Source organism: Salvelinus alpinus, chromosome 20 (assembly GCF_045679555.1).
Source record: "Salvelinus alpinus chromosome 20, SLU_Salpinus.1, whole genome shotgun sequence".
Taxonomy (NCBI): domain Eukaryota; kingdom Metazoa; phylum Chordata; class Actinopteri; order Salmoniformes; family Salmonidae; genus Salvelinus; species Salvelinus alpinus.
Window position 1 is genome coordinate 21,407,246 of NC_092105.1, and position 25,412 is coordinate 21,432,657.

Sequence of the window (25,412 nt, forward strand, 5' to 3'; positions counted from 1 at the left end):
TACAATAGGAGTCCCCTTGAAGCCTACCGTTGACTGTGTACATACCCAGCATGTGACAGAGCTGCAGGAGTTGTGACCCGTTTTTGTTGGTTATGTTGTCATAGTTGTGCCTAGGGGGGCATATGGGGGAGGGAATGCTGTCACCTGCATGCAGGTGTTTGTCCCCCTGTGTGCTGAGGGTGTCAGGTTCTTGTCCGGTTCTGGCATTTAGGTCGCCACAGACTAGTACATGTCCCTGGGCCTGGAAATGATTGATTTCCCCCTCCAGGATGGAGAAGCTGTCTTCATTAAAGTATGGGGATTCTAGTGGGGGGATATAGGTAGCACACAGGAGGACATTTTTCTCTGTTAAGATCATTTCCTTTTGAATTTCTAGCCAAATGTAAAATGTTCTTGTTTTGATTAATTTAATGGAGTGAGTTAGGTCTGCTCTATAGCAAATTAGCATACCCCCTGAGTCTCTTCCCTGTTTCACACCTGGTAGTTTGGTGGATGGGACTACCAGCTCTCTGTAACCTAGAGGGCAACCAGCGGGTCCGTCTCCTCTATACCAGGTTTCTTGTAGGATGACAATGTCTGTGCTTCCGATTTATTTGGTGAAGTCCGGGTTCCTGCTCTTTAGGCCAAAGGCAGATGACCTCAGGCCTTGGATATTCCAGGATGATATAGTGAAGGCTTTGTGTTCCATAAAGTGTCCAATGTTGTTGGTCGTGTGGTTTGGCCTCAGGACAGTAAGTGTGAGAAGAGCCTGCTGAGCATCTGGTACATGCCATTGGCTTGGGCAAGTGTAAGAGTGGGGGTTAGGCCTGTTTGCCCGCTCACTGCCTGGGTGTATGTGTGACTTCCATGTTGAGGCCCTCTTTGCGGGAGTGGGGTGCATGGGGTGGGCAGGAGGGGCATAGGTCTGATCTGAGGGGGCCTAAATGGGGTGAGGGTATGGTTGACGTGTGGGGGGGGGGTGTTGATTGGTGGGGGTGTGGATGTGGCTAGGGTTGCTGTGGTCTGGATGTAAGTCCTCTTGGCGTGGGTCCTCTATGTGTAGGTCCAGGGGGGGTCCCGCAGGTCTGGGATCGTGTCTCGCTGGTCTGGGCGGGGTGTCTATTGATCTGTTGCTCCTGTGTGAAGTGTTGGGGCTACGTTTGAGAGCGATGTCCTTAAGAGTCCGGGCGAAGGCGGGCACTGCTGCCTTGTAGAGGTGGACCTGGTCATAGAGGCTGTTCAATTTCAGGGTGGAGTGGTGGGCCAGGTAAACATTTGGGTTTGAGGCACAGTCACGGGAAATACTTGCGTTTATCCGCTGTATTGTGGCAGGGTGGAAGTCTTTTCGTGGTAGCAGGGTGGAGATAACCACTTGTGCGTTGGGGAATGTAGAATAAGCTTTTTCAATCACTCCCTTCAGTGCTGTGGCCACCTTTTCCTGCTGTGCTCTCAGGTCGTTTGTGCCTGTGTGTATTATTATGTGGCTAGGTGAACCTAGTTGGTCCTCAGACAGAAGGTCTAGGGCGCGCTGGGTGTATTATTATGTGGCTAGGTGAACCTAGTTGGTCCTCAGACAGAAGGTCTAGGGCGCGCTGGGTGTATTATTATGTGGCTAGATGAACCTAGTTGGTCCTCAGACAGAAGGTCTAGGGCGCTGGGTGTTTGGACACCAGAGTTTAGACACACTGTGTTTGGGACAAAGTTTTTTTTTCTTGTATATATTTCCCATTTGAGTCCATAAGGAGAACAATCTGTGTCTTGTGTATATTCCTCAGTGGGTGTGGGGGGGTTGTCAGAAGGGCTATCAGGGTCTATATCTAACTCTATATCTAACTCTGTCTCTGTCTCTAACTATTTCTCTGTCTCTGTCTCTAACTCCGTCTCCGTCTCCGTCTCCGTCTATAACTCTGTTTCTGTTTCTAACTCTGCCTCTGTCTCTCTCTAACTCTGCCTCTGTCTCTTTCTATAACTCTGTCTCTTAATCTGTCTCTGTCTCTTAATCTGTCTCTGTCTCTAACTGTCTCTTTCTCTAACTCTGTGTCTGTCTCTAACTCTGTCTCTAAGTCTGTCTCTAACTCTGTCTCTAAGTCTGTCTCTAACTCTATGTCTGTCTCTAACTCTGTCTCTAACTCTGTCTCTAACTCTGTCTCTAAGTCTGTCTCTAACTCTGTCTCTAAGTCTGTCTCTAAGTCTGTCTCTAAGTCTGTCTCTAAGTCTGTCTCTAAGTCTGTCTCTAAGTCTGTCTCTAAGTCTGTCTCTGTCTCTAAGTCTGTCTCTGTCTCTAAGTCTGTCTCTGTCTCTAACTCTGTGTCTGTCTCTAAGTCTGTCTCTAAGTCTGTCTCTAAGTCTGTCTCTAAGTCTGTCTCTAAGTCTGTCTCTAAGTCTGTCTCTAAGTCTGTCTCTGTCTCAAACTCTGTCTCTGTCTCAAACTCTGTCTCTGTCTCAAACTCTGTGTCTGTCTCAAACTCTGTGTCTGTCTCTAACTCTGTCTATGTCTCTAACTCTGTCTATGTCTCTAACTCTGTCTCTAACTGTTTCTCTAACTTTGTCTCTGTCTCTTACTCGGTCTCTTACTCGGTCTCTTACTCGGTCTCTTACTCGGTCTCTTACTCGGCCTCTAACTCTGTCTCTAACTCTGTCTCTAACTCTGTCTCTAACTCTGTCTCTAACTCTGTCTCTAACTCTGTCTTTTACTCTGTCTCTAACTCGGTCTTTAACTCTTTTTGTCTCAGTCAACGTTTTTTGTCATATTTTTGCACATGATTTTGCCGGTGTTTCTTGACTATACCACATCCACTGTGTTTGACATTGTGCTCAGGATGTCAGACAGACCTCAAAGTAATAGACAGTTTATAACTGCCATACATTTTTTTCAGTTGGTACATCTTTTAATCATATTAGGTGGTTTTGGTCTCACATGTCTGGAGAGGCTGGGTTGAGCTGATTTTTGTGGTTGCTCTGAGGGAGTGGAGGGCTGTGGGTGTGAGTCTATGGGTAGCTTTATGTTGTTGACCTCAGTTTCATAAATAGTCACTAACAGTTGAGAGGAACTGAGAGAAGACGGGTGTGGACTGTGAACTTTATTTGTGTGGAAGGGAACAATACATATTTTCATACTCACAATTGAATAACACATTTTAAATACAGTATTCGTGGTATAGGGTACAACCACAAGCTTGAATTGGCAAATGCAATACATGTTAGATGGGTCTATCACCCAAACCACAAGAATGAAAATGACAACAAAATGAGTCTAGTTGCTATACATTGAAATGAGGAATGTGCACACAAAAAAGTATAGATTTCTATCATAAACATATCTCAGATGATATATGACTACTATTAGCGTCTCTCTTTGGCAGTCTGCACACCAAGAATCCAGCTGTGTACAAAGCACAAACGTGTTTCAGTCTCTTGGGCAATTGTTTGTGGGATGTAAAGTGGAAGGAAATCTGACGCATTTTCCACTCTTGTAAAATACATCAATGAATGTGTTGCGGGACTTGCCCTGGAAGGCGTATCACTCACTACGCAGTATATTAACAAGTGCAGTGGGAGGTATGAGGCCAGGTTCACTATCGCTGGGAGGAGACGGGACACTCACCCACTCAGTCAAAGCCAGATAGCGGAGAGCTCACAACCACCATCTCTCCCCATCTCGGACAAAGCCTAACGTAACTGAACATCACTTCGCACTAGAGACACTGTGCCATTTCTTCGAAGAGGCCACAAGTAAGGGATTTTTTTCTCAATTTACAAGTAAGGCATTTTACATAAATTGTAGTTTATTTTGCTAACCACTTGACAGGAGCATCTCCATAACAAGAGGCTGCGGACCAAAGAGCTGCACTCCTAAAATGTCGGTTCCAGAAATACTTTTTGTTTAACCAAATGCCCAATACGCAAGTTTTATGTTTCAGCAAACACTGCATTTGTTATGCTAATGGTGTATTGTTGCAGCGGAGTTTTGGGTAACATATTAGCCTAATGTGACTACTGGCCTCTGAAACTCCTCAAGTCATTCTAGCCATAGATAGAGACATCCTGTTTCGCAGCGGGGCGCGCGGATTAGCTGTGCCCATTCAATGAGCGCCGCCAGTTTACTACACCGAGTCCCCTGGCATTTGATAAGGAATGTGGTTTGTTGTCACGGCAGATTTTAAACCTGATTACAATGGGACTGAATTGAATGTGCACTCAGATAGGCTTCAGGTCGTGTGTAAAGGTGTCGTTCCACGAAATGAGTCCCTTTTGCGACCCGTTTATATTTTATTTTGTAGAAATTGTGCACCTATATTGCATTTTAAAACCCTGTCATATTAAATGTGAAGTTCCCGTTAATATTTACAATACATGGACAATTCTATAAATCAGATTTATAATATGAACAGAGACTTTATAAAGTGCAAAAATTGGCCCTCTGTGCAACCTCTAAGAAGATTTTAACCCACTCAACCCCAACATTTCTCCAATCATTTTAAAGCCCAATCATTTTTGTTGCTTTGTCAAAGTCATTTCTGAAGATTATTATTTATTTCATGCAGTTAATGATTCATTTAAAACTGTCACTCATTTTGCAAACTGGTCTCAGTGCATTTTGTATTATTCTGTACATACACACCCTTTAGTATGATATGCAGGGTTGGGGAGTAACGGATTACATCTAAGGGATTACAACAATTACACAATTTTAAAAAACTGTAATCCGGTACATTACCAACAAAAATATTGTAATCAGATTACAGATACTTTTGAAAAGCTAGATCATTACTTCGAGGATTACTTTTAAATTCAGAAAGGATGTTTGCGGAAAAAAAAATATTTTACACTTCTCTGTTTTCCCAATGACATTCAAATCATCATTGAAAAAAAGCGCAAATTTAAATTTGTTCCACCTGAGCGAGTCTGATCACAAATCAGAGACCACTATGATGACACCCCAAATGTGTTTGATGGATCGCGGGAAAATAGCAGGAACAGGCTTTTGTAGGCTACAGTCCAAGCTATGTCTTTCAATGATGCTGTTGGCATCCAAAGATGATCCAATTTGAATAAACGCTTGGAGGTAAGGATGACAGCAGTGGTGTAGTCTACGGCGATACAGATATCACTTATTATTGATATCTACATAGCGCATTGATGTAAATCATTGCTGCGCTCTCATTTAGCTATTTGCGCCTTACGGACTGTGGTTGTTGTGGATAGCTGTTCACAAATCTAAATGTGTATTTGAAACCAATAGTCGTTGAATTCAAGAAGTTTAACTGCCTATAATCATTGTTTTTGAAACCAGTGGACAGACAGTGAAAAATGCACTCTTGCAACAGCTGCACAGTGCAGATCCAAGCCCATGGAATAAAAGTGGGGCTTTTATTGCTCCATCTAATTCATGCTGATTAAATAAATAAATCCATAGGCCTAATGGACACAAGCTCAAACTCGCACACTTTTGATAGACTTAAAGAGGCAATCTGTAGTTGCTACATCCATTTTTGGATTAATAAATATCCATTGATTCTTGAAGAATATAAATTATAAATGCCTCATGAGCTTAGTTCAACTGTCACACTCCATGAGAACCCAAAATATAAGCTTGTTTTCCTACAATGTTTGTAAACATTGTAAATGTAAACAAACACTGTATAGCCTCATAACATGGTTAAAACAATCATTTTGATATCATGGATGGTCAGTTCTCACATCCATAGCTCTGACTATTAATCTGAGAGTGGTTACATTTCTCCAGGCCCATCCCTCAGCTTTTTACCAAAACAGAGGCGGGGCGACTGTTTTGTTATTGTTTCATCTGTGGATTTGCCCTTTAAACAGCTGCATATTATCAAGATATCAAAGTGTCACTAACAAAAAGATAAACAATAGACCTATAGCAATTGCAGCATTTGGCATTCATTTTTCACATGTAAATAGCACTTTTCAGTAATGCTCAAAGCATGCCATTCCATGAGCGCAGCATTTATTTTTCAACTCTAATCAATGACCCCAATCAGTCCTCAATGACAACAAAATCATAAACAGAGTAGCGCTGGCTAATGTCCTTAGTTTGGTGGTCATTCTCAGGTAAAACAATTTGGCTAATCTATACTTCCATATTTCCAAGTCCTATTCTTGAAGATCAAGGGGTTTAACATTTATTGGAATGACTGGAATTTTTATAGACTGGTTTTTAATGTAAAGATATAATTTAATTGTATTATTATATGTAGTAGAAAGTGATGGGTTAGAAGAAACCTACATAACCAACCCATAAAGTAAAATGTAACATCCATATATGAGAAGCTATGTGAAGTTGAACATTGATTTATCCTGCAATAATGTTGTTCAATTGGTAACATACATTTGTCTTCTTCTAATGCCTCTTAAGGGGAAAGTAATCTAAAAGTAACGGATTGTAATCAGATTAAGTTACTGAGTTTGGGTAATCCAAAAGTTACATTACTGATTACAATTTTGGACAGGTAACTAGTAACTGCAACGGATTACATTTAGAAAGTAACCTACCCAACCCTGATGATATGTTACGTTTGGTATGGTTACATAAGACAGATGGTTACTTAAGGCAAAAACAAAAGTAGGGTGGTTGGTCGGATTGTATGGGTAGGTGTATAACGCAAACGTCTAGCAACCCAAAGGTTGCGAGTTCAACTTTCATCACATACAACTCCTAAACTTAACCTTAACGCCTAGCTAACGTTAGCCACTTAGCTAGAATTCGTAACATATCATATGGTATGCAAATTTATAACATTGTATGTTTCGCAAATTTGTTACATATTGTACGTTTTGCAAATTCGTAACATCCTGTTATGTGAACTGAACTCTCATTTTAATATGATGACACTAACCCTTATTAAAAGAAAAAATCTAAAGAAGCCTTGAACGTCTATTAGTCAAATGTAAAAGCAGGTGAACTGGTTCAACTCTTTTTGGCCATTTTCTGGTGTTTTGTGGTGGAAACTGAGTGGGTTAAGCATAACATGTCAACCCTGTTACCCATAGATAGACGGGCTAAAAATGTTTGAACAAGAAAAAAACATTGAGGCTTGCATTCAATTACTGCTCGCTGTTGCACACAACAGGTCACAAGGGGCACGTTCACATAGCACTTTAGCCCAGGGGCCTGTTGCACAAAACTAGGATAAGGGATTAAGCCAGGATATCTTGGTGATCCTGGCTCAATTGATCCGTAATCCGGTTGCACTAAAGATGGATAGGGGGCAGGAGGATATGTTATGGTATAAATTACCATGGAGATTTATTCTGTGGAGCTAGCCTGCTCCAGACCAGGCTAAATTCCAGGATCTATTTAATCTCATCCCTAATGTCAGTCAGCAGTCACCACAAATGGAAACCAATAGTTATTTCACTGCTCACTATACATTGTTATCACATATAACTAGACCCACTGTTATTATTTAAACGTTTGTGATCATTAATTTCAATGATTTTGGATAAAAAATGATTTTTAGATGATGTTGCTATCATTAGATAATTTACAGTTTCCCATAGACTATAAGGCTATATATAAAATGATAGAATATTAGGGCCACAGAGGGGAAAAAAACACAAGTCATAATATTGTAACCAGTTGTTTTAAAGGAGGACAGTTGTTAAAATGACAGATGTGGGGCATTTCGTGAAATTGTACTTCAGTATGGTTTCATAAACAAAGACATGCTGATGTGCCAGAATATTAAGTATCACATTGTCATAAGTATCAAAACTGTAAAAACAATATGTAGCTTTTCTGCAGAAAGAACCAGCCTCATAAATTTATGACTTTATCCTTTTTCTTCAGTGTGGCCCTAGTACTCTGTCATATAAACAAATACACATTCCATATGAATATAAAAACACAATGTGTAACATTATGTTCCTTTATTGAATAAGGACAAAACAAAGCAGGTAAACCATCAGCTCCTTTCGAAACTGAAGTCACAGTGACTCTACAAGATGGAAAGCACAGAATCCAAGCATATTATACAAAATGATACATACACATTCAAAGGTCTGTATATAACACACCCTGCATGTCTGCACACTAAAATAAATGCAGGACAAATCCATACACATCAACTGAACAGACAAATGAATGGATGCAGTAGCCTCCCTGTAGCCTTGTATTACACACAGTATACCGCACAAACATCATAAGAGGCCAAATTCGTCAAAAAACGAACCCAAAAAAAACCAAATTCCTCTGCCACCGCAGGACATATTTAACCAAAATTGAAAGCACACATATTAACTAAAATAATTCAACACATATTGGTCCCTCAGCAGCCGACCACTGTCGTCATCAGGGAAGATGGCCGGATTGTCCCAGTCCATGGCTGGTGGCACTCTGGGGGCCCTCTCCTTCCTCAGGCAGGCCACATTGTGGAGGACAGCACAAGCCACAGTAATATCACATGCCCTAACAGGGCTGACCCTTAATTTGTGAAGGCAGTGAAAGCGTGCCTTCAGGAGGCCAAAGGTCATTTCAACTCTGGCCCTGGTCCTGGCATGGGCATGGTTGTAGGCCTGCTGTGCTTCCTGGGGGTCTGTGAAAGGTGTCAGGAGAAAAGGCTGGCAGCCATACCCCCTGTCTCCCAGCAACACACCAGAGAATTCACCTGTCAACACAAAATCTCATCATTACTACCTCATAAACACAGTGATATTCTTGACACAGCCATGATGGTTATAAATAGGGGTTGTGTGGCTTACCTTGTGATAGGCACTGATAGATTTCAGAGGCCCGAAAGATTCTGGAGTCATGGACTGAGCCAGGCCATTTTGCCACAACATTGCTGATCACACAGTCAGCATTGCAGACCATCTGAAATCATAAGATGAGGAATATTACACCAATCAATGCACATCACTGGCAATGCAGAGTGTTCGTCAATGGACAATATCAAAAAGTTATGTTCACCTGAACATTAATGCTGTGAAAGGATTTCCTATTCACAAAATCGGCCTCATGGGCACCTGAGGGGGCTTTTATCCTTATGTGTGTGCAGTCCACTGCACCAATGACATTGGGGAAACCTGTCACACAAAGTAATGAGTATCCTACTATGTGTTAACAGTTGTCCTGTAATTTGTAGATCCTCTTACCTGCAATCCTATAGAACTCCTCTTTGATGTCACAGAGTCTTCTGTGGCCAGGGAAGGAGATGAAGACATCTGCTAATGCTTTGATAGCCAGACACACACTCCTTATTGTGCGGCAAATTGTGGCCTTGTTCAGCTGTTCTGCATCCCCCACTGAGTACAGGAAGGCTCCACTAGCAAAAAAGCGCAAGGCCACACAAACCATTTGCTCCACACTCAGTGCATGGCTCCGTGCAGTGCGGTGCTTAATCCTGGGACCCAGTAGTCTGCATAGATACCTGATGCCATCTGCAGAAAATCTGTATCTTTCATATAGATGGTCATCAGGGAAGGCCAGTGGGTCCAACCGGTCCCTGAAGACCCTTTCTCGCCTGAAGGCTCTCCTCAGCACAAGTGCTTCTTCATCCACCACATCTCGCACGAATGGGCATGCCATTGTCAGAGCAGAAAGGAACACACAATTTTGGGCCTTCATATAGGCTAGTGGCCACACCTGGTGCTGGGGGGGTGGGCAAAAGAGGGCGATGCCTTATAACGATGACTTGGTTGTACTGATTGCTGGGAAAATAAAAAAAACCTTAGAAAGATGCCACCGTCCTGTGTGCTCACAATAAGAGCTCATATGTCATGGCTCACTTGACTTTACGAGAATATACCTAATTTTTATTTTGAGCTGTGTCATCTTCTTGGAGCTGGGGGAGGAAAGAAAAATAATGATTAATACATTTGTGTTACAGTTAGCATACAGTGTACATTGAAGGCATATCTCACCTCCCTCTCAAGTTTTTTTATTTCAAGGTCCAGTTTCCTAATTGTCCTCTTTTTTATTTCGGACTCCAGTGCAAGATTTTCCATCTTTTTCTTCTTGTACTGAATGTCTATGTCTGCCAGTTCTATTTGGCGCCGGAGGTGGTTGCCATACAACTTTCTGATAGCTTGTGAGCTCTGTGAACACAATACAATTAGCGCAGCTGGAATTTGGCAGGATGTGGTGTCCTTTTATTAATACGCACTATGTTGCCAGGCTGGTTTTCCCACTGTATAGCATCTGGGTCCTGTAAAAGAAATTAGATTTTTTGATTTTGATGAGGACTCCTCACCATTGTAGAGTAAATAGTACTTTCACAGTCTTAACATGATACCTCATGCCTTCTGGAATCCAGAGAGATGGTCTCCTCCTCATCATCGTCTCCATCATGTGCTGTTGCTGCTGCACTGGGGCCTTCACCCTATCACATTTAATCGGATTCATATTGAAGCTAGTAGACAAGACATGCCAGGCCTACAGTATGCCTTTGATGGAGTACTCACTGGATCAGCATCGTCTGGTGCTTGTGCTGGTGGCTCTAACAGGAACACAGTGCTGCCAGACACTGCAAGGCAATAGGTAAACCAAAGTCAGACAGTCCAAATTGATTCAATATGAATGTGGTTGTATCCCATGTAGAGATGGAAGGACATACCTTGAATGAAGCGGGTGGCATCTTGGGAGGAACCTATGCTCGTCTCTTTCCCCCCAGGGATCCCCTCTAAGACAGGCCTGCCTTTATTTAGCTCCAAGGCCATGTCCTCTGCTGGGGTAAGGTCAGCCTTTGGTGACCCACCACCCGTGCCTTGTCTGTGGGTATTCTTTTTCACTGCTAAAACAGTACAGACAATGTGTGAGCAGGCACCTTCTGGGTACAATATATGCTTGTGCTTTGTTAAATATTAGTCAGGGACCATACCATTCTGCAGAATGTTCTTGTATTTGATTTTGACCTGCTGCCATGTCCGTTTTGGCCCGTTCATGTTTAATCTACACACACACACACACACACACATTTAATGGAGTCACACTGCAAAAAATTACTTGGTATTTTTGTCTTGTTTTCAGTAAAAATATCAAAACATTTATCATAGCTTTATACAGTGTGATGGAGTTACTTTACACAATTTCACTCATATCTGCAGTGCATTTCAATTAAAAATTTAACCGTTTCATAATTACAGTACAACTGCATTTTTGGAGATGTGAATTAAATATTTGAATTGTAATTGTGATGTTTCAGCGGAGCGGTGAGTGTGTAATTGTGCACTACTTACGCATTCAGGCGGTCTGCAATACTTTGCCACGCTTTTTCTCTTTGCTTTATCACTGTGGCGGTGTTGCCTTTCTTCTTAATTATATCTTTTACCTCCTCGTATGCCTCCATGAGGATTTGTGCTTCCGACGGGGAAAAGTACGCGGCTCTAGTTGCCATGGTAAATCAGTTAATCTGTGATCTGTGGCGGGGTCTATTTGAGTGAGCCGTGAGCGCGCACCTATCCAGGATTGGTTTCACCTGGCTTAATGAATCCGTGTCTGCTCATCCTGGCTTGGTCTTTGTGCAACCAATTAAGCCTGGACGCACATGTTTTGGCTTCATTGAGCTCAGCTGAGTCATTTATCCCGGATGTCTTAATTCTACTTTTGTGCAACAGGCCCCAGGACTAAGAGCCTCACCAGCCCTGGACTAAGGGAGATTTTAGTCCGTGGCTAATGCAAGTGTTCACACTTGCACATTCTAATGTGGGATAGCACCAACCCTAGCCCAGAAGCACGGTGCCACTAAGTAGCCAGTGTGAAACGGGGTCAAGAACAACACATACAATGTTCTCTGTATAATCACAAACACATGAAATGTTCTCTGTATAATCACACACACATAAAATGTTCTCTGTCCAATCACAAACACATTAAATGTTCTCTGTCCAATCACAAACACATGAAATGTTCTCTGTATAATCACACACACATAAAATGTTCTCTGTCCAATCACAAACACATCAAATGTTATCTGTCCAATCACAAACACATGAAATGTTCTGTCCAACTACAAAAGCTGCACTTAATTTGCACATCCTGTGACGCGTTCCTCACACTATTTTAATAAGTCAATGTATACGATTTCATCTTTCCATCTGAGGACAAAAACCTGACAAAAAAACGAAATACTTTCGTCCATGCAAAAACATTGGTTGCTATGGTTAACAAAAACGGTTGCTATGGAGGCTGGCTGACGTCTTATTTTTCTAGCCAACTGCTCCACAAATTCTACAACTGAACGGGCAGAAAACGCTCAATTGTCATCAGTTTTCATAGCTTTTCTATTGATATTTAATTGGATATATGCTAGCAAACCATTATAATAATAATATTGTTGCATGATTTCGCATAGATCAGAAAAGTTAATGTCTCGTCCATGCACAGCATTCTCTGTACAGGGGCAACATTACATTTCAAAAGCGAAACATTTTTTCCGAGGTCTGACAGGCAGACAGGAAGGTTTATACAAACCATCGCTGTTGGAAATCGAAGTCTAGAAGCAAGAGGAAATAATGGGTTAATAAATGCCTTAATGCTTATAACATTGGTCGCTTGGTAGAGATAGAATGTTGGTTCCATGTGTGTTCGTCTGTTAGCCCAGGACGTTGGTATACAAGTGTGAATCCTTAGCCCAGGGCTAAAGTTTAGCCCGGGTTAACAAATGCTTATATGTACAGGTTAAGCCTGGGGCTATGAACAATGCAGTGTGAAAAGGCCTAAGGGGATTTATGGCTGATTTAAGATGAACTCCAACCCTGTTACAGTCAACAATGTTACTTTATTTGGCAATTAATAGGGACGTGTTATAGTCATTTTATTATTTAACCTCTTGAGATGGGAAAACATGTTTTTATGAAGTAAAAAAAAAAATCCACCAAGTTACACTACCCTCAAGGGACTCATGTCGTGGAATTACCCAAGACAATTGTGTGTTTTACTCAACATAAGTGTGTCTCACTGATTAAAATGTAGTAGTTCCCTTGCCTATAAACAATTATTTTCTGATAGAATTATAAGGCATTTATAAAATAATAATTGTGACACATGGATAATCTAATAGTATAGTATAAATGTGATTCGATTTGAGGTGCTTGGGTACAAAAAGTTCCCAATATAGCAAATATATAACTAAGACTAAAGAGTTCCGCTTCCTCATCTCATTTTGCTTTAGCAGCTACACTATATATACAAAGTATGTGGACACCCCTTCAAATTAGTGGATTCGGCTATTTTAGCCACATCTGTTGCTGACAGGTGTATAAAATTGAACACACAGCCATGCAATCTCCATAGACAAACATTGAATGGCCTTACTGAAGAGCTCAGTGACTTTCAACGTGGCACCTCTATAGGATGCCACCTTTCCAACAAGTCAGTTCGTCAAATTTCTGCCTCGCTAGAGCTGCCCCGGTCATCTGTATGTGCTGTTATTGTGAAGTGGAAACGTCTAGGAGCATCAACAGGTCAGCCGCGAAGTGGTAGGCCACATAAGCTCACAGAACGGGACCCTTGAGTGCTGAAGTGCGTAGAGCGTAAAAATTGATAGTCCTTGATTGCAACACTCACTACCGAGTTCCAGTTTGCCTCTGGAAGCAACGCCAGCACAATAATTGTTCGTCGGGAGTATCATGAGATGGGTTTCCATGGCCGAGCAGCCGCAAACAGGCCTAAGATCACCATGCACAATGCCAAGCATCGGCTGGAGGGGTGTAAAGCTCGCTGGCCTGCACAGAGCCCTGACCTCAACCCCATCGAACACCTTTTGGGATCAATATGGAACGCTGACTGCGAGCCAGTACTAATCGCCCAACATCAGTGACTAACCTCACTAATGCTCTTGTGGCTGAATGGAAGGCTGTTATAGCAGCAAAGAGGGGACCAACTCCATATTAATGGCCATTATTTTGCAATGAGATGTTCGACGAGCAGATGTCCACCTACTTTGAGTAATTTAGTGTATATGGATGTTTGTGGGCCATCCCGTGATCCCTCTCCTTTGAGTCCTTTCTTTTACAACACAAAAGCCTAAACCAACAGGAGAGAACTCTTCCAGCAAGAGAGACTGTCAATCTTTTATTGTCGCACCTGCAGCATTCTCTGGTCTTGGGCTAACACAGATAAACAGCTTTCATTGCTCTCTTTTTGTCTTGTATTGTAATGCATCATCGGCCCTGCATGCTGCTTGCCTAATGTGTAATCATCAGCGATAATAAGATACAGCCACCCTTACAGTGGTGCCAAATATAATAATATAATGCTCAAGTTCATACATACTGGCTTTGAGCAGGGCATAACATTTACATTTACAAGCTGGTCTCGTCTGTGATTTTACTTACCGTGTCAGGTAGATTAAAAAATCTACCTGTCAATCAGATTTTTTACCAATCAAAATATTGTTTTCTGGCTAAAATTACACAAATGAAACACAAACTGATGATCATGCTTTGTAATGTTTCTAGAACAAGAACTGTGTTACTAGTAAGAAGTCATGTGGTATATTGTTTCATTTCATTTAAAAAAACAACTTTTTAACCAAAATATATTTGTGTAATGTGTAACTCTGTGTTGTTGTTTTTGTCGCACTGCTTTGCTTTATCTTGGCCAGGTCGCAGTTGTAAATGAGAACTTGTTCTCAACTGGCCTACCTGGTTAAATAAAGGTGAAATAATATATTTTTTTTTAAATCACAGACGAGACCAGCTTGTTCACCTGCCCCCTTAACTGCGGGAGGTTACCGTGGTAGCGCGATTTGAGTCATGTTTGCACTTGTGAGATCGAGTCTGACTAGACTAGAGGCATTGTCTTCTCATCCGTAGCAGTTGAAACTCAAACATAGAAAAACAAACTAGCTTGTCAACAAAACAATGTAAATAGCCAAGAAACACAAGGACAAAATGTCACTTCTATAGACTTTTGTTTCAAGTAAATTAGACCAACTGTTATGCCTGTGCACAGCGCTTCTAAAAATCGATCTTTCAATCAGCACTTCACGTGTTCACAGCCGCCAGCCAGGCAGTTGTAGTGCGATTCATTTACCAGCTATGAAACAAAACGGCAGAAATACTTTGAAAACAGCTACTGAGGCATTTCTTTAACTATAAATAATCCTACTTGACTATACATGTGATCACACTTGACTATTTTTATTCACAAAATAATGTGAGTGAAATGCTCACAATGTGAAGCCCTGACAGACATCTTACCTGCCAGTGCTAAAATCTACCCGCATGTGTTAATTTTAGGCCCTGCTAGCTCTCATGGTAGGTAGTCTATCTATGTTGTAACCAGCTCAGCCTCATTGGGTGTTTGGAGTGTGGCGAAACTAAAGGCTTGTGATCTGAATTTTCCCCTTTTGCTTTGAGGGGCAGATGAGAGGGGGAGGAAGGAGAAAGAGCAAGAGAAAAGTGTGCAGCTGCTGCTATTAGGGAGAATGACAAAACTACTGTAGTAAAGGGCAAGAAGTCACGGACACCGACGGCTCGCTTCCAGACAAACTAAACACCTTCTTTGCCCGCTTTGAGGATAATACAGTGCCACCGACGCAGCCTGCTATCAAGAACTGTAGGCTCTCCTTCTCTGTGGCCGATGTGAGTAAGACATTTGAACGTGTTAACCCTCGCAAGGCTGCCGGCCCAGACGGCATCCCAAGCCTTAGAGCATGCGCAGACCAGCTGGCTGGAGTGTTTACGGACATATTCAATGTCTCCCTATCCCAGTCTGCTGTCCCCACATGCTTCAAGATGGCCACCATTTTTCCTATACCCAAGAAAGCAAAGCTAACTAAACTAAATGACTATCGCCCCGTAGCACTCACTTCTGTCATCATGAAGTGCTTTGAGAGACTAGTCAAGGATCATATCACCTCCACCTTACCTGTCACCCTAGACCCACTTCAATTTGCTTACCGCCCAAATAGGTCCACAGACGATGCAATTGCCATCACACTGTACACTGGCATATCCCATCTGGACAAGAGGAATACCTACTGTATGTAAGAATGCTCTTCATTGACTATAGCTCAGCATTTAACACCATAGTACCCTCCAAGCTCATCATTAAGCTTGAGGCCCTGGGTCTCAACCCCGCCCTGTGCAATTGGGTCCTGGACTTCCTGACGGGCCACCCGGTGGTGAAGGTAGGAAACAACATCTCCACTTCACTGATCCTCAACACTGGGGCCCCACAAGGGTGCGTGCTCAGCCTCCTCCTGTACTCCCTGTTCACCCATGACTGCGTGGCCATGCATGCCTCACACTCAATCGTTACATTTGCAGATGACACAACAGTAGTAGGCTTGATTACCAACAATGACGAGACAGCCTACAGGTAGGAGGTAAGGGCTCTCGGAGTGTGGTGTCAGGAAAACAACTTCTCACTCAACGTCAACAAAACAAAGGAGATTATCGTGGACTTAAGGAAACAGCAGAGGGAGCACCCCCCTATCCACATCACAGGACAGCAGTGGAGAAGGTGGAAAGTTTTAAGTTCCTCGGCGTACACATCACGGACAAACTGAAATGGTCCACCCACACAGACAGTGTGGTGAAGAAGGCGCAATAGCGCCTCTTCAACCTCGGGAGGCGGAAAAAATTTGGCTTGTCACCTAAAACCCTCACAAACTTTTACAGATGCACAGTTGAGAGCATCCTGTCGGGCTGTATCACCACCTGGTACGGCAACTGCACCGCCCACAACTGCAAGGCTCTCCAGAGGGTGGTGCAATCTGCACAACGCATCACCGGGGGCAAACTACCTGCCCCCCAGGACACCTACAGCACCCGATGTCACAGGAAGGCCAAAAAGATCATCAAGGACAACAACCCCCCGAGCCACTGCCTGTTCACCCCGCTACCATCCAGAAGGCGAGGTCAGTACAGGTGCATCAAAGCTGGGACCAAGAGACTGAAATAAGCTGTTTATCTCAAGGCCATCAGACTGTTAAACAGCCATCACTAACACAGAGAGGCTGCTGCCTACATATAGACTTGAAATCATTGGCCACTTTAATAACTGGATCACTCGTCACTTTAATAATGTTTACATATCTTGCATTACTCATCTCATATGTACAGTGGGGCAAAAAAGTATTTAGTCAGCCACCAATTGTGCAAGTTCTCCCACTTAAAAAGATGAGAGAGGCCTGTAATTTTCATCATAGGTACACTTCAACTATGACAGACAAAATGAGAAAAAAAAATCCAGAAAATCACATTGTAGGATTTTTAATGAATTTATTTGCAAATTATGGTGGAAAATAAGTATTTGGTCACCTACAAACAAGCAAGATTTCTGGCTCTCACAGACCTGTAATTTCTTCTTTAAGAGGCTCCTCTGTCCTCCACTCGTTACCTGTATTAATGGCACCTGTTTGAACTTGTTATCAGTATAAAAGACACCTGTCCACAACCTCAAACAGTCACACTCCAAACTCCACTATGGCCAAGACCAAAGAGCTGTCAAAGGACACCAGAAACAAAATTGTAGACCTGCACCAGGCTGGGAAGACTGAATCTGCAATAGGTAAGCAGCTTGGTTTGAAGAAATCAACTGTGGGAGCAATTATTAGGAAATGGAAGACATACAAGACCACTGATAATCTCCCTCGATCTGGGGCTCCACGCAAGATCTCACCCCGTGGGGTCAAAATGATCACAAGAACGGTGAGCAAAAATCCCAGAACCACACGGGGGGACCTAGTGAATGACCTGCAGAGAGCTGGGACCAAAGTAACAAAGCCTACCATCAGTAACACACTACACTGCCAGGGACTCAAATCCTGCAGTGCCAGACGTGTCCCCCTGCTTAAGCCAATACATGTCCAGGCCCGTCTGAAGTTTGCTAGAGAGCATTTGGATGATCCAGAAGAAGATTGGGAGAATGTCATATGGTCAGACGAAACCAAAATATAAGTTTTTGGTAAAAACTCAACTCGTCGTGTTTGGAGGACAAAGAATGCTGAGTTGCATCCAAAGAACACCATACCTACTGTGAAGCATGGGGGTGGAAACATCATGCTTTGGGGCTGTTTTTCTGCAAAGGGACCAGAACGACTGATCCGTGTAAAGGAAAGAATGAATGGGGCCATGTATCGTGAGATTTTGAGTGAAAACCTCCTTCCATCAGCAAGGGCATTGAAGATGAAACGTGTCTGGGTCTTTCAGCATGACAATGATCCCAAACACACCGCCCGGGCAACGAAGGAGTGGCTTCGTAAGAAACATTTCAAGGTCCTGGAGTGGCCTAGCCAGTCTCCAGATCTCAACCCCATAGAAAATCTTTGGAGGGAGTTGAAAGTCTGTGTTGCCCAGCAACAGCCCCAAAACATCACTGCTCTAGAGGAGATCTGCATGGAGGAATGGGCCAAAATACCAGCAACAGTGTGAAAACCTTGTGAAGACTTACAGAAAACGTTTGACCTCTGTCATTGCCAACAAAGGGTATATAACAAAGTATTGAGATAAACTTTTGTTATTGACCAAATACTTATTTTCCACCATCATTTGCAAATAAATTCATAAAACATCCTACAATGTGATTTTCTGGATTTTTTTTTCTCATTTTGTCTGTCATAGTTGAAGTGTACCTATGATGAAAATTACAGGCCTCTCTCATATTTTTAAGTGGGAGAACTTGCACAATTGGTGGCTGACTAAATACTTTTTTGCCCCACTGTATATACTTTATTTTATACCATCTATTGCATCTTGCCTATGCTGCTCTGTCATTGCTCATCCATATATTTATATGTTCTTATTCCATTAATTTACTTAGATTTGTGTGTATTTGGTAGTTGTTGTGGAATTGTTAGATATTGCTGCACTGTCGGAACTAGAAACACAAGCATTTCGCTACACTCGCAATAACATCTGCTAACCATGTGTATGTGACCAATACAAATTATTTGATTTGAGGTTGTGTGCCAGAGGTGAAGTGGTCAAGTGCCAAATAGCACTGAAAGGGGCTATCGATTGAATAGCGCCATGATCGCTGAAAGAATGAGCTGAAACCACAGACAGCCCTAACACAACACACACATCTACTGGCACCTGCTCCAGGTACATGCACTAACACACTCAGTCACAGATATCGCAGACAACTTGGCGTGGGCAACGTGGTGTTCTGCGGTCACACACTCTCACACAGCTCTCACACACCCAGCTGCTCTAAGCGGTCACGTTTCAATGCACTTTAACACGCTGTGTCGCCCAGCGGCGCTGACTGTCTTTGACCGTGGCTGGACCGGGTCTAAAGTAGTTAAACCCCCTGGTAACCCAGTGTTTTCCAGAAGCCCACAGAGTAGCCAGCCAAATAGAAAAAGTAGCCAGCCAGGATCCTGAAAATGTATTCATTCAGTGTATTGTTTGTTTTTTGTGATAAATTCTAGGCTTATATGATCAGGACTATTTTTTAGGTAAGACAACTTAAACCTTTTTTGACAATTAACCTGTCCTCTCTTGAGATTAAAGTATTTTATAGTAAGATATGAATTGCCACAATTATGGCTCCCCAGTGGGCGGGCCTGGCTGCCAAGTGGTTGGGCCTATGCCCTCCCAGGCCCACCCATGGCTGAACCGCTGCCCAGTCATGTGAAATCCATATACTAGGGCCTAATTAATTTATTTCAATTGACTGATTTCCTTAAATGAACTGTAACTCAGTCAAGTCTTTGAAATTGTTGCATATTGCGTTTATATTTTTGTTCAGTATACGTGGAAAATGTACCCAGCTGGAAATTAGTGTGTAACCTGTTGTACAGCCGGCACTAGTGGCAAACACTAATAACCCGGCTCTGATGTCTCAGTCTGTGGACATGTGTGCCAATTAGGAGGAAAAGGAGAGGTTATATCACTCATGGTTTTGTCACGGTTGTCGTAAGAACGGGACCAAGGCGCAGATGATGTTGAGTTCCACATATTTATTTCAAAGTGAAACTTAAGCAAAAAAACAATAAATCAATAAACGAACAACGATGCGTGACTACGTGGTGCTACATGCACAATACAATATCCCACAAACACAGGTGGGAAAAATAGCTACTTAAATATGATCCCCAATTAGAGACAACGATTACCAGCTGCCTCTAATTGGGAACCATACAAAACACCATTATAGAAAATATAAACTAGAACACAACATAGAAATTTTAAACCAGAATACCCCCTAGTCACGCCCTGACCTACTACACCATAGAGAAACAAGGGCTCTCTATGGTCAGGGCGTGACAGGTTTTCATGTTTAGGGTTTGTTCTTCCATCCCTCACATCCCTCCCGTCATGATGTGACTGTCAGGGGAAGAGAGACATCATACCTGAGTGTAAGAGGACCAATCATAATCAGACATACAGAGAGGTCAGAGGTTGTGCTGTAATAAAATATTGAGCTGTGTGTGCGTGTGTGTAAGTGTTCATGATGCATGTTGCATGAGTGTGTAGGATCCCTTTGCATGTGTGTGTGTACTGTATATGATTAGTCTCAAATGTTTTCAGATTACATAGTTGTGGTTATGACAGAGCTGTCCTTTGATCCTCTTGCGATGACAGCTCTTCTCTTTCTGGAGTTGCAGAGGCTAATGTTTCCCTTGTAACGAGCACGAAAAGGGGGAGAATTATTTAAAACGGAATCGGGTTTCTCATCCCGACTGACGCTGGATCTGGGAATGCAAGGAAAGTTGAGAAAATACACAATGTTTGGGTTACAGATCCCACTTCCTCACATTTTAATCGGGATGTTGTGTTTTTTGGACAAATGGCAACATAGCTGGTGGTGCCCTCTGACTGGATGGCAAAAGACAGCTTTGGCAGTCACTCCTCAATCATCCCAAAACAACAGAGCCATTATGAATGAATGAATAAATAATTGTTTTAAGAGTTAACTACATTTAGATTTCTTCAGATCTGGTGGTGTATATAATAAAAAGCTATGTGTGTTTTTTTTGGTAATTTCATTTGGGTGCTTATTAGATCTCATAACATACTGTAGAATGCAGGGCTCTGTGAAGAAGTGAATTGCTTTTCTGATCTAGCTCTGCCCCAGGAACGGAGTGAGGTCAGGACTGATGGGTTGAGATCTTGTTAATAAAAGTCAAAGGAACTCAGGGCAGCGCTCTCTAAATATAGTTCAAACATTTACTATGACATGGCAAACAGACAGATTGAGATCAGGACTGATGGGCTGCTGTCTTCTTGTCTCTACAGATCCCAGATCAGTGAGGTGTGTGTGATTGTTCCCAGCAAACGGCAGAAGGATGAACAGCTTCGATCTGGATGAGCTGTTCGACACGTGGGAGGACCTGAACCTCACAGGCCTCCTGGAGAACGGGACGCGCGTAGAGATGGGTGGCTGTCCCACGGCCTTCGACCGCAGCGCCCTGCTCCACTCCATGTGCATCCTCTACGTCTTCATCTTCGTGGTTGGTTTGGCCGCCAACGGCCTCGTCCTCTGGATCAACATCCGCGCCCAGCGCACCACCTCCGGCTCCTCCCCTCGCCACGAGACCCACCTATACATCGCCCACCTGGCGGCAGCTGACCTGTGCGTGTGCGTCACGTTGCCCGTGTGGGTGAGCTCCCTGGCACAGCACGGCCACTGGGCCTTCAGCGAGTTGGCGTGTAAGCTCACCCACCTGCTCTTCTCCGTTAACCTCTTCAGCTCCATCTTCTTCCTGGCCTGTATGAGCGTCGACCGCTACCTGAGCGTGACGCGGCCGGCCGACAGTGAGGATGGGGGCCGGCGCCGGAAGCTGATTCGCCACGGCGTGTGCATGGGGGTGTGGCTCCTGGCTCTGGTGGCTTCCCTGCCGGACACTTACTTCCTGCGGGCTCTGAGGTCATCACAAGGGGAGGTAGTGCTGTGCAGGCCGGTGTACCCAGAGGAACACCCTAGGGAGTGGATGGTAGGGGTCCAGCTGAGCTTCATCCTGCTTGGCTTCATCATCCCCTTCCCTGTCATTGCTCTGGCCTATGCCCTCCTGGCCAAAGCACTCTCCTCCTCCTCCTTTTCCTCCTCGGCAGTGGAGCAGGAGCGTTGTGTGAGCCGCAGGGTGATCCTGGCCTACATAGTGGTGTTCCTCGGCTGCTGGGGGCCCTACCACGGGGTGCTCCTGGCCGATGCCCTCTCCCTGCTGGGCCTGGTTCCTCTGAGCTGTGGGCTGGAGAACGCCCTCTACGTGGCGCTGCACCTCACCCAGTGTCTGTCCCTGCTCCACTGCTGCTTCAACCCCATCCTCTACAACTTCATCAACAGGAACTACCGCTACGACCTGATGAAGGCCTTCATCTTCAAGTACTCCACACGTACAGGCCTGGCCAGGCTCATAGAACAGACCCATGTCTCTGAGACAGAGTACTCTGCCGTCGCTGTGGAGAACACACCACAGATCTGAGACTGAACTCTAGAACACACTCTGGAACTCAAAAACACATCAAGAACATTTAGAACATAGTCTAGATCAGTGGTCACCAACTGGTCCATCTCCAAGGATTTCCTAGTCGATCGCCAAACATTTCTGTAAAAAGCCCAACGATAAAGCCTTGCGTTCTTAATTGTCACGCTGTTTGCGGTAGGTGCATTTCATTCAGCTGCCCGATGTGCCGCGAAGTGGTAGGCCACACAAGCTCACAGAACGGTCTGTCCTAGCATTGCCTGTATTCGAGCTGCAGCAGTGATTGTATATAGAGTTCACCCAATAGCTGCATTATTTTTTAAACTGCTAGAGGTGTGTGTGTGTGTGTGTGCGTACGCTATGTGTGGACCTTAAAGTCCACTTTGTAAATAGTTAGAAGGGCATTGAAATACTGTACATATATTATCATTGTGAGATTGTTATTGTTCAACTTTAGATATATTATATATTTATGGTATGCTTCGACTTTCCAATTTTGTAATTTCTATGTTTTTAAATCATTGTGTTGTGGATTCAGAAGTCCATTTCAGTAATGTCTGTGTTCATAAAGCTGCCTCATTGTAAATGAGAGTCCCTTGCTCTGTGACACCAGTCTTGCTGTCTACTTCAATCTCATAATACTTTGAACCAGCTCCCTTTCCTCATCTCCCTCCTTCTGTGACCCCTGACCTAGAATGACTAGAGAGGTCCCGGAATTGTCTCAGAAAATGTTGAGTTTTCAGAACAGTGATCATTTAAGGAGAAGAGACAAGGAAAGGAAGCTAGGTTGGAGTGTTGACACAGCCTCGATATCTCTATCACCACATATAGCATAGCTGTAACTATACAATACGTTATGGCTAATATTAGCATTAGAGATAATAGTGAGACACGTGTGCTTCATATGGCATCAGGGACGCTGCATCAGCACACAGACCACACCACAGCACAGACAGTGAGGGCTTTATGACCAATAACCAAACACAGCTTTACTGCATCCATGTGTAGGCAGCCACAGCCACAATGCTGGACAGATGTGTATAAATGCTACAGACTATCAACACGAAAAAGAGCAAATTAAATTAAAACAAATTAATGTTTTTGCATCTCCCCCTTTTTTTTTTACAAGCAAATTATCATAATCCGTTGGATAATTTGTCAAGTTTGACTTATTTTCTGTTAGTCTGCATTCCAGTTCCACCTCAGACACCGCCAAAACAACCACTATGCGGATGTCGGCTAAAGCGGAACTGATTGAATAGAGTCCTTAAGTAAAAAAAACACAAGTATTTTCAATATCCTGATATCCAACAAAAATGTATGATACTATTCAAATATTGAACAGATGTCAAACCTCTATCCCTAGTTGGATATGTCCTAAACATTTATGTGTACAATGCTATTTCTGTGTGGTAGCAAACATATTTAGTTTGATACGTTGTCATGAGTCATCGTGTTATCTGATTGGATGCATATGTATGTGCTTCTACACCTGCATTGCTTGCTGTTTGGGGTTTTAGGCTGGGTTTCTGTACAGCACTTCGAGATATTAGCTGATGTACGAAGGGCTATATAAAATAAACTTGATTGAACTTGATATTACATTGTAAGGGTTCCAATCCTAGCAGTGATTATTAAAAAAATAAAGAAACAAAGACCGACATGTCTACAAGAAGAGGCATTCCATTATATTTTATAGAGATATTTTATGTTTACTGTATGTTATGGATTTTGTTACTCATTAAATAGCAAAAATGTATACTATGTCTGAAGATCTTTTGCTTTGCGTTAGTACTTTAATCACAGCTTTTTAATTAAAGTAACAAATGGTGAAATGTAACCAGTGTTTATTGCATTACTGGACAGCTTTAGTATAGCAGCTCTGACTGGACACCTCCGGTGGATAAAGTGAGCTATATTTAAGCAATAAGGCTTGAGGCGGTGTGGTACAGTGCATTCGGAAAGTATTCACACCCCTTGACTTTGTCCATATTTTGTTACTTTACATCATTATTCTACAATTGATTAAATCGTTTTTTTCCCTCAATCTACACACAATACCTCATAAAGACAAAGCAAAAACTGTTTTTTTTATTTTTATGTTGACACATTTGTAAAATAAAAAAAAACTGGAAATATTACATTTACATAAGTATTCAGACCCTTTACTCAGTACTTTGTTGAAGCACCTTTGGCAGCGATTACAGCCTCGAGTTTTCTTGGGTATGAAGCTACAAGCTTGGCACACCTGTATTTGGGGAGTTTCTCCCATTCTTCTCTGCAGATCCTCTCAAGCTCTGTCAGGCTGGATGGAGAGTGTCACTGCACAGCTATTTTCAGGTCTCCATAGATGTTTGACCGGGTTGAAGTCCGGGCTCTGGCTGGGCCACTCAAAGACATTCAGAGACTTGTCCCGAAGCCACTTCTGCGTTGTCTTGACTGTGTGCTTAGGGTCTTTGTCCTGTTGGAAGGTGAACCTTCACCTCAGTCTGAGGTCCTGAGCGCACGAGTAGGTTTTAATCAAAGATCTGTGCTTTGCTCAGTTAATCTTTGCCTCAATTCTGACTAGTTTCCCAGTGCCTGCCACTGAAAAACATCCCCACAGCATGATGCTGCCACCATCATGCTTCACCATAAGGATGGTGCCAGGTTTCCTCCAGATGTGACACTTGGCATTCAGGCCAAAGAGTTCAATCTTTATTTCATCACACAAGAGAATCTTGTTTCCCATGGTCTGAGAGTCTTTAGGTGCCTTTTGACAAACTCCAAGCAGGCTGTCATGTGCCTTTTACTGAGGAGTGGCTTGTGTCTGGCCACTCTACAATAAAGGCCTGATTGGTGGAGTGCTGCAGAGATGGTGGTCTCTCTGGAAGAATCTCCTATCTCCACAGAGGAACTCTGGAGCTCATATATAAAATGTGGAAAAATTCAAGGGATCTGATTACTTTCCATATGCCCTATATATTTAAGCATTAAGGCCCGCCAATATACCACGGCTAAGGGCTGTATCCAAGCACTCTGCGTTGCATTGTGCATAAGAACAGCCCTTAGCCATGTTATATTGGCCATATACCACACCCACTCGGG

The 25,412-nt window shown here is 43.0% G+C and overlaps 2 protein-coding genes across 12 annotated transcripts in view; one reads left to right on the forward strand and one right to left on the reverse strand.

The window, feature by feature from the left end:
* The first annotated feature begins 3,549 nt into the window (after positions 1 to 3,549).
* LOC139546478 (atypical chemokine receptor 3-like) lies at positions 3,550 to 24,165 on the forward strand. Of its 2 annotated transcripts, none has more exons than XM_071354887.1 (2): positions 3,550 to 3,738; positions 21,139 to 24,165. In XM_071354887.1, exon 2 carries the CDS (start codon positions 21,189 to 21,191, stop codon positions 22,323 to 22,325), a length of 1,137 nt encoding a protein of 378 aa, XP_071210988.1. In that variant the 5' UTR covers positions 3,550 to 3,738; positions 21,139 to 21,188; the 3' UTR covers positions 22,326 to 24,165. The 2 variants fall into 2 exon arrangements, with proteins under 2 accessions (XP_071210988.1, XP_071210987.1); XM_071354886.1 differs by having other exon boundaries at positions 3,550 to 3,711.
* LOC139546479 (putative nuclease HARBI1) overlaps positions 7,861 to 25,412 on the reverse strand; it is a 406,641-nt gene continuing 389,089 nt past the window's right edge. Inside the window, exons 3-12 of one of the 10 annotated variants that reach the window (XM_071354898.1) lie at positions 10,824 to 10,894; positions 10,560 to 10,736; positions 10,408 to 10,469; positions 10,239 to 10,325; positions 10,110 to 10,151; positions 9,868 to 10,041; positions 9,753 to 9,788; positions 9,100 to 9,654; positions 8,707 to 8,818; positions 7,861 to 8,612 (exon numbers count right to left, since the gene is read on the reverse strand). In XM_071354898.1, coding sequence (XP_071210999.1) covers positions 9,753 to 9,788; positions 9,868 to 10,041; positions 10,110 to 10,151; positions 10,239 to 10,325; positions 10,408 to 10,469; positions 10,560 to 10,736; positions 10,824 to 10,894 — 649 coding nt within the window. In that variant the 3' untranslated portion in view covers positions 7,861 to 8,612; positions 8,707 to 8,818; positions 9,100 to 9,654. Of the gene's footprint in view, positions 8,613 to 8,706; positions 8,819 to 8,914; positions 10,326 to 10,407; positions 10,470 to 10,559; positions 11,564 to 25,412 lie in introns of those variants that run through there. The other 9 variants (XM_071354897.1, XM_071354890.1, XM_071354891.1 and 6 more) reach the window with 9 other exon arrangements.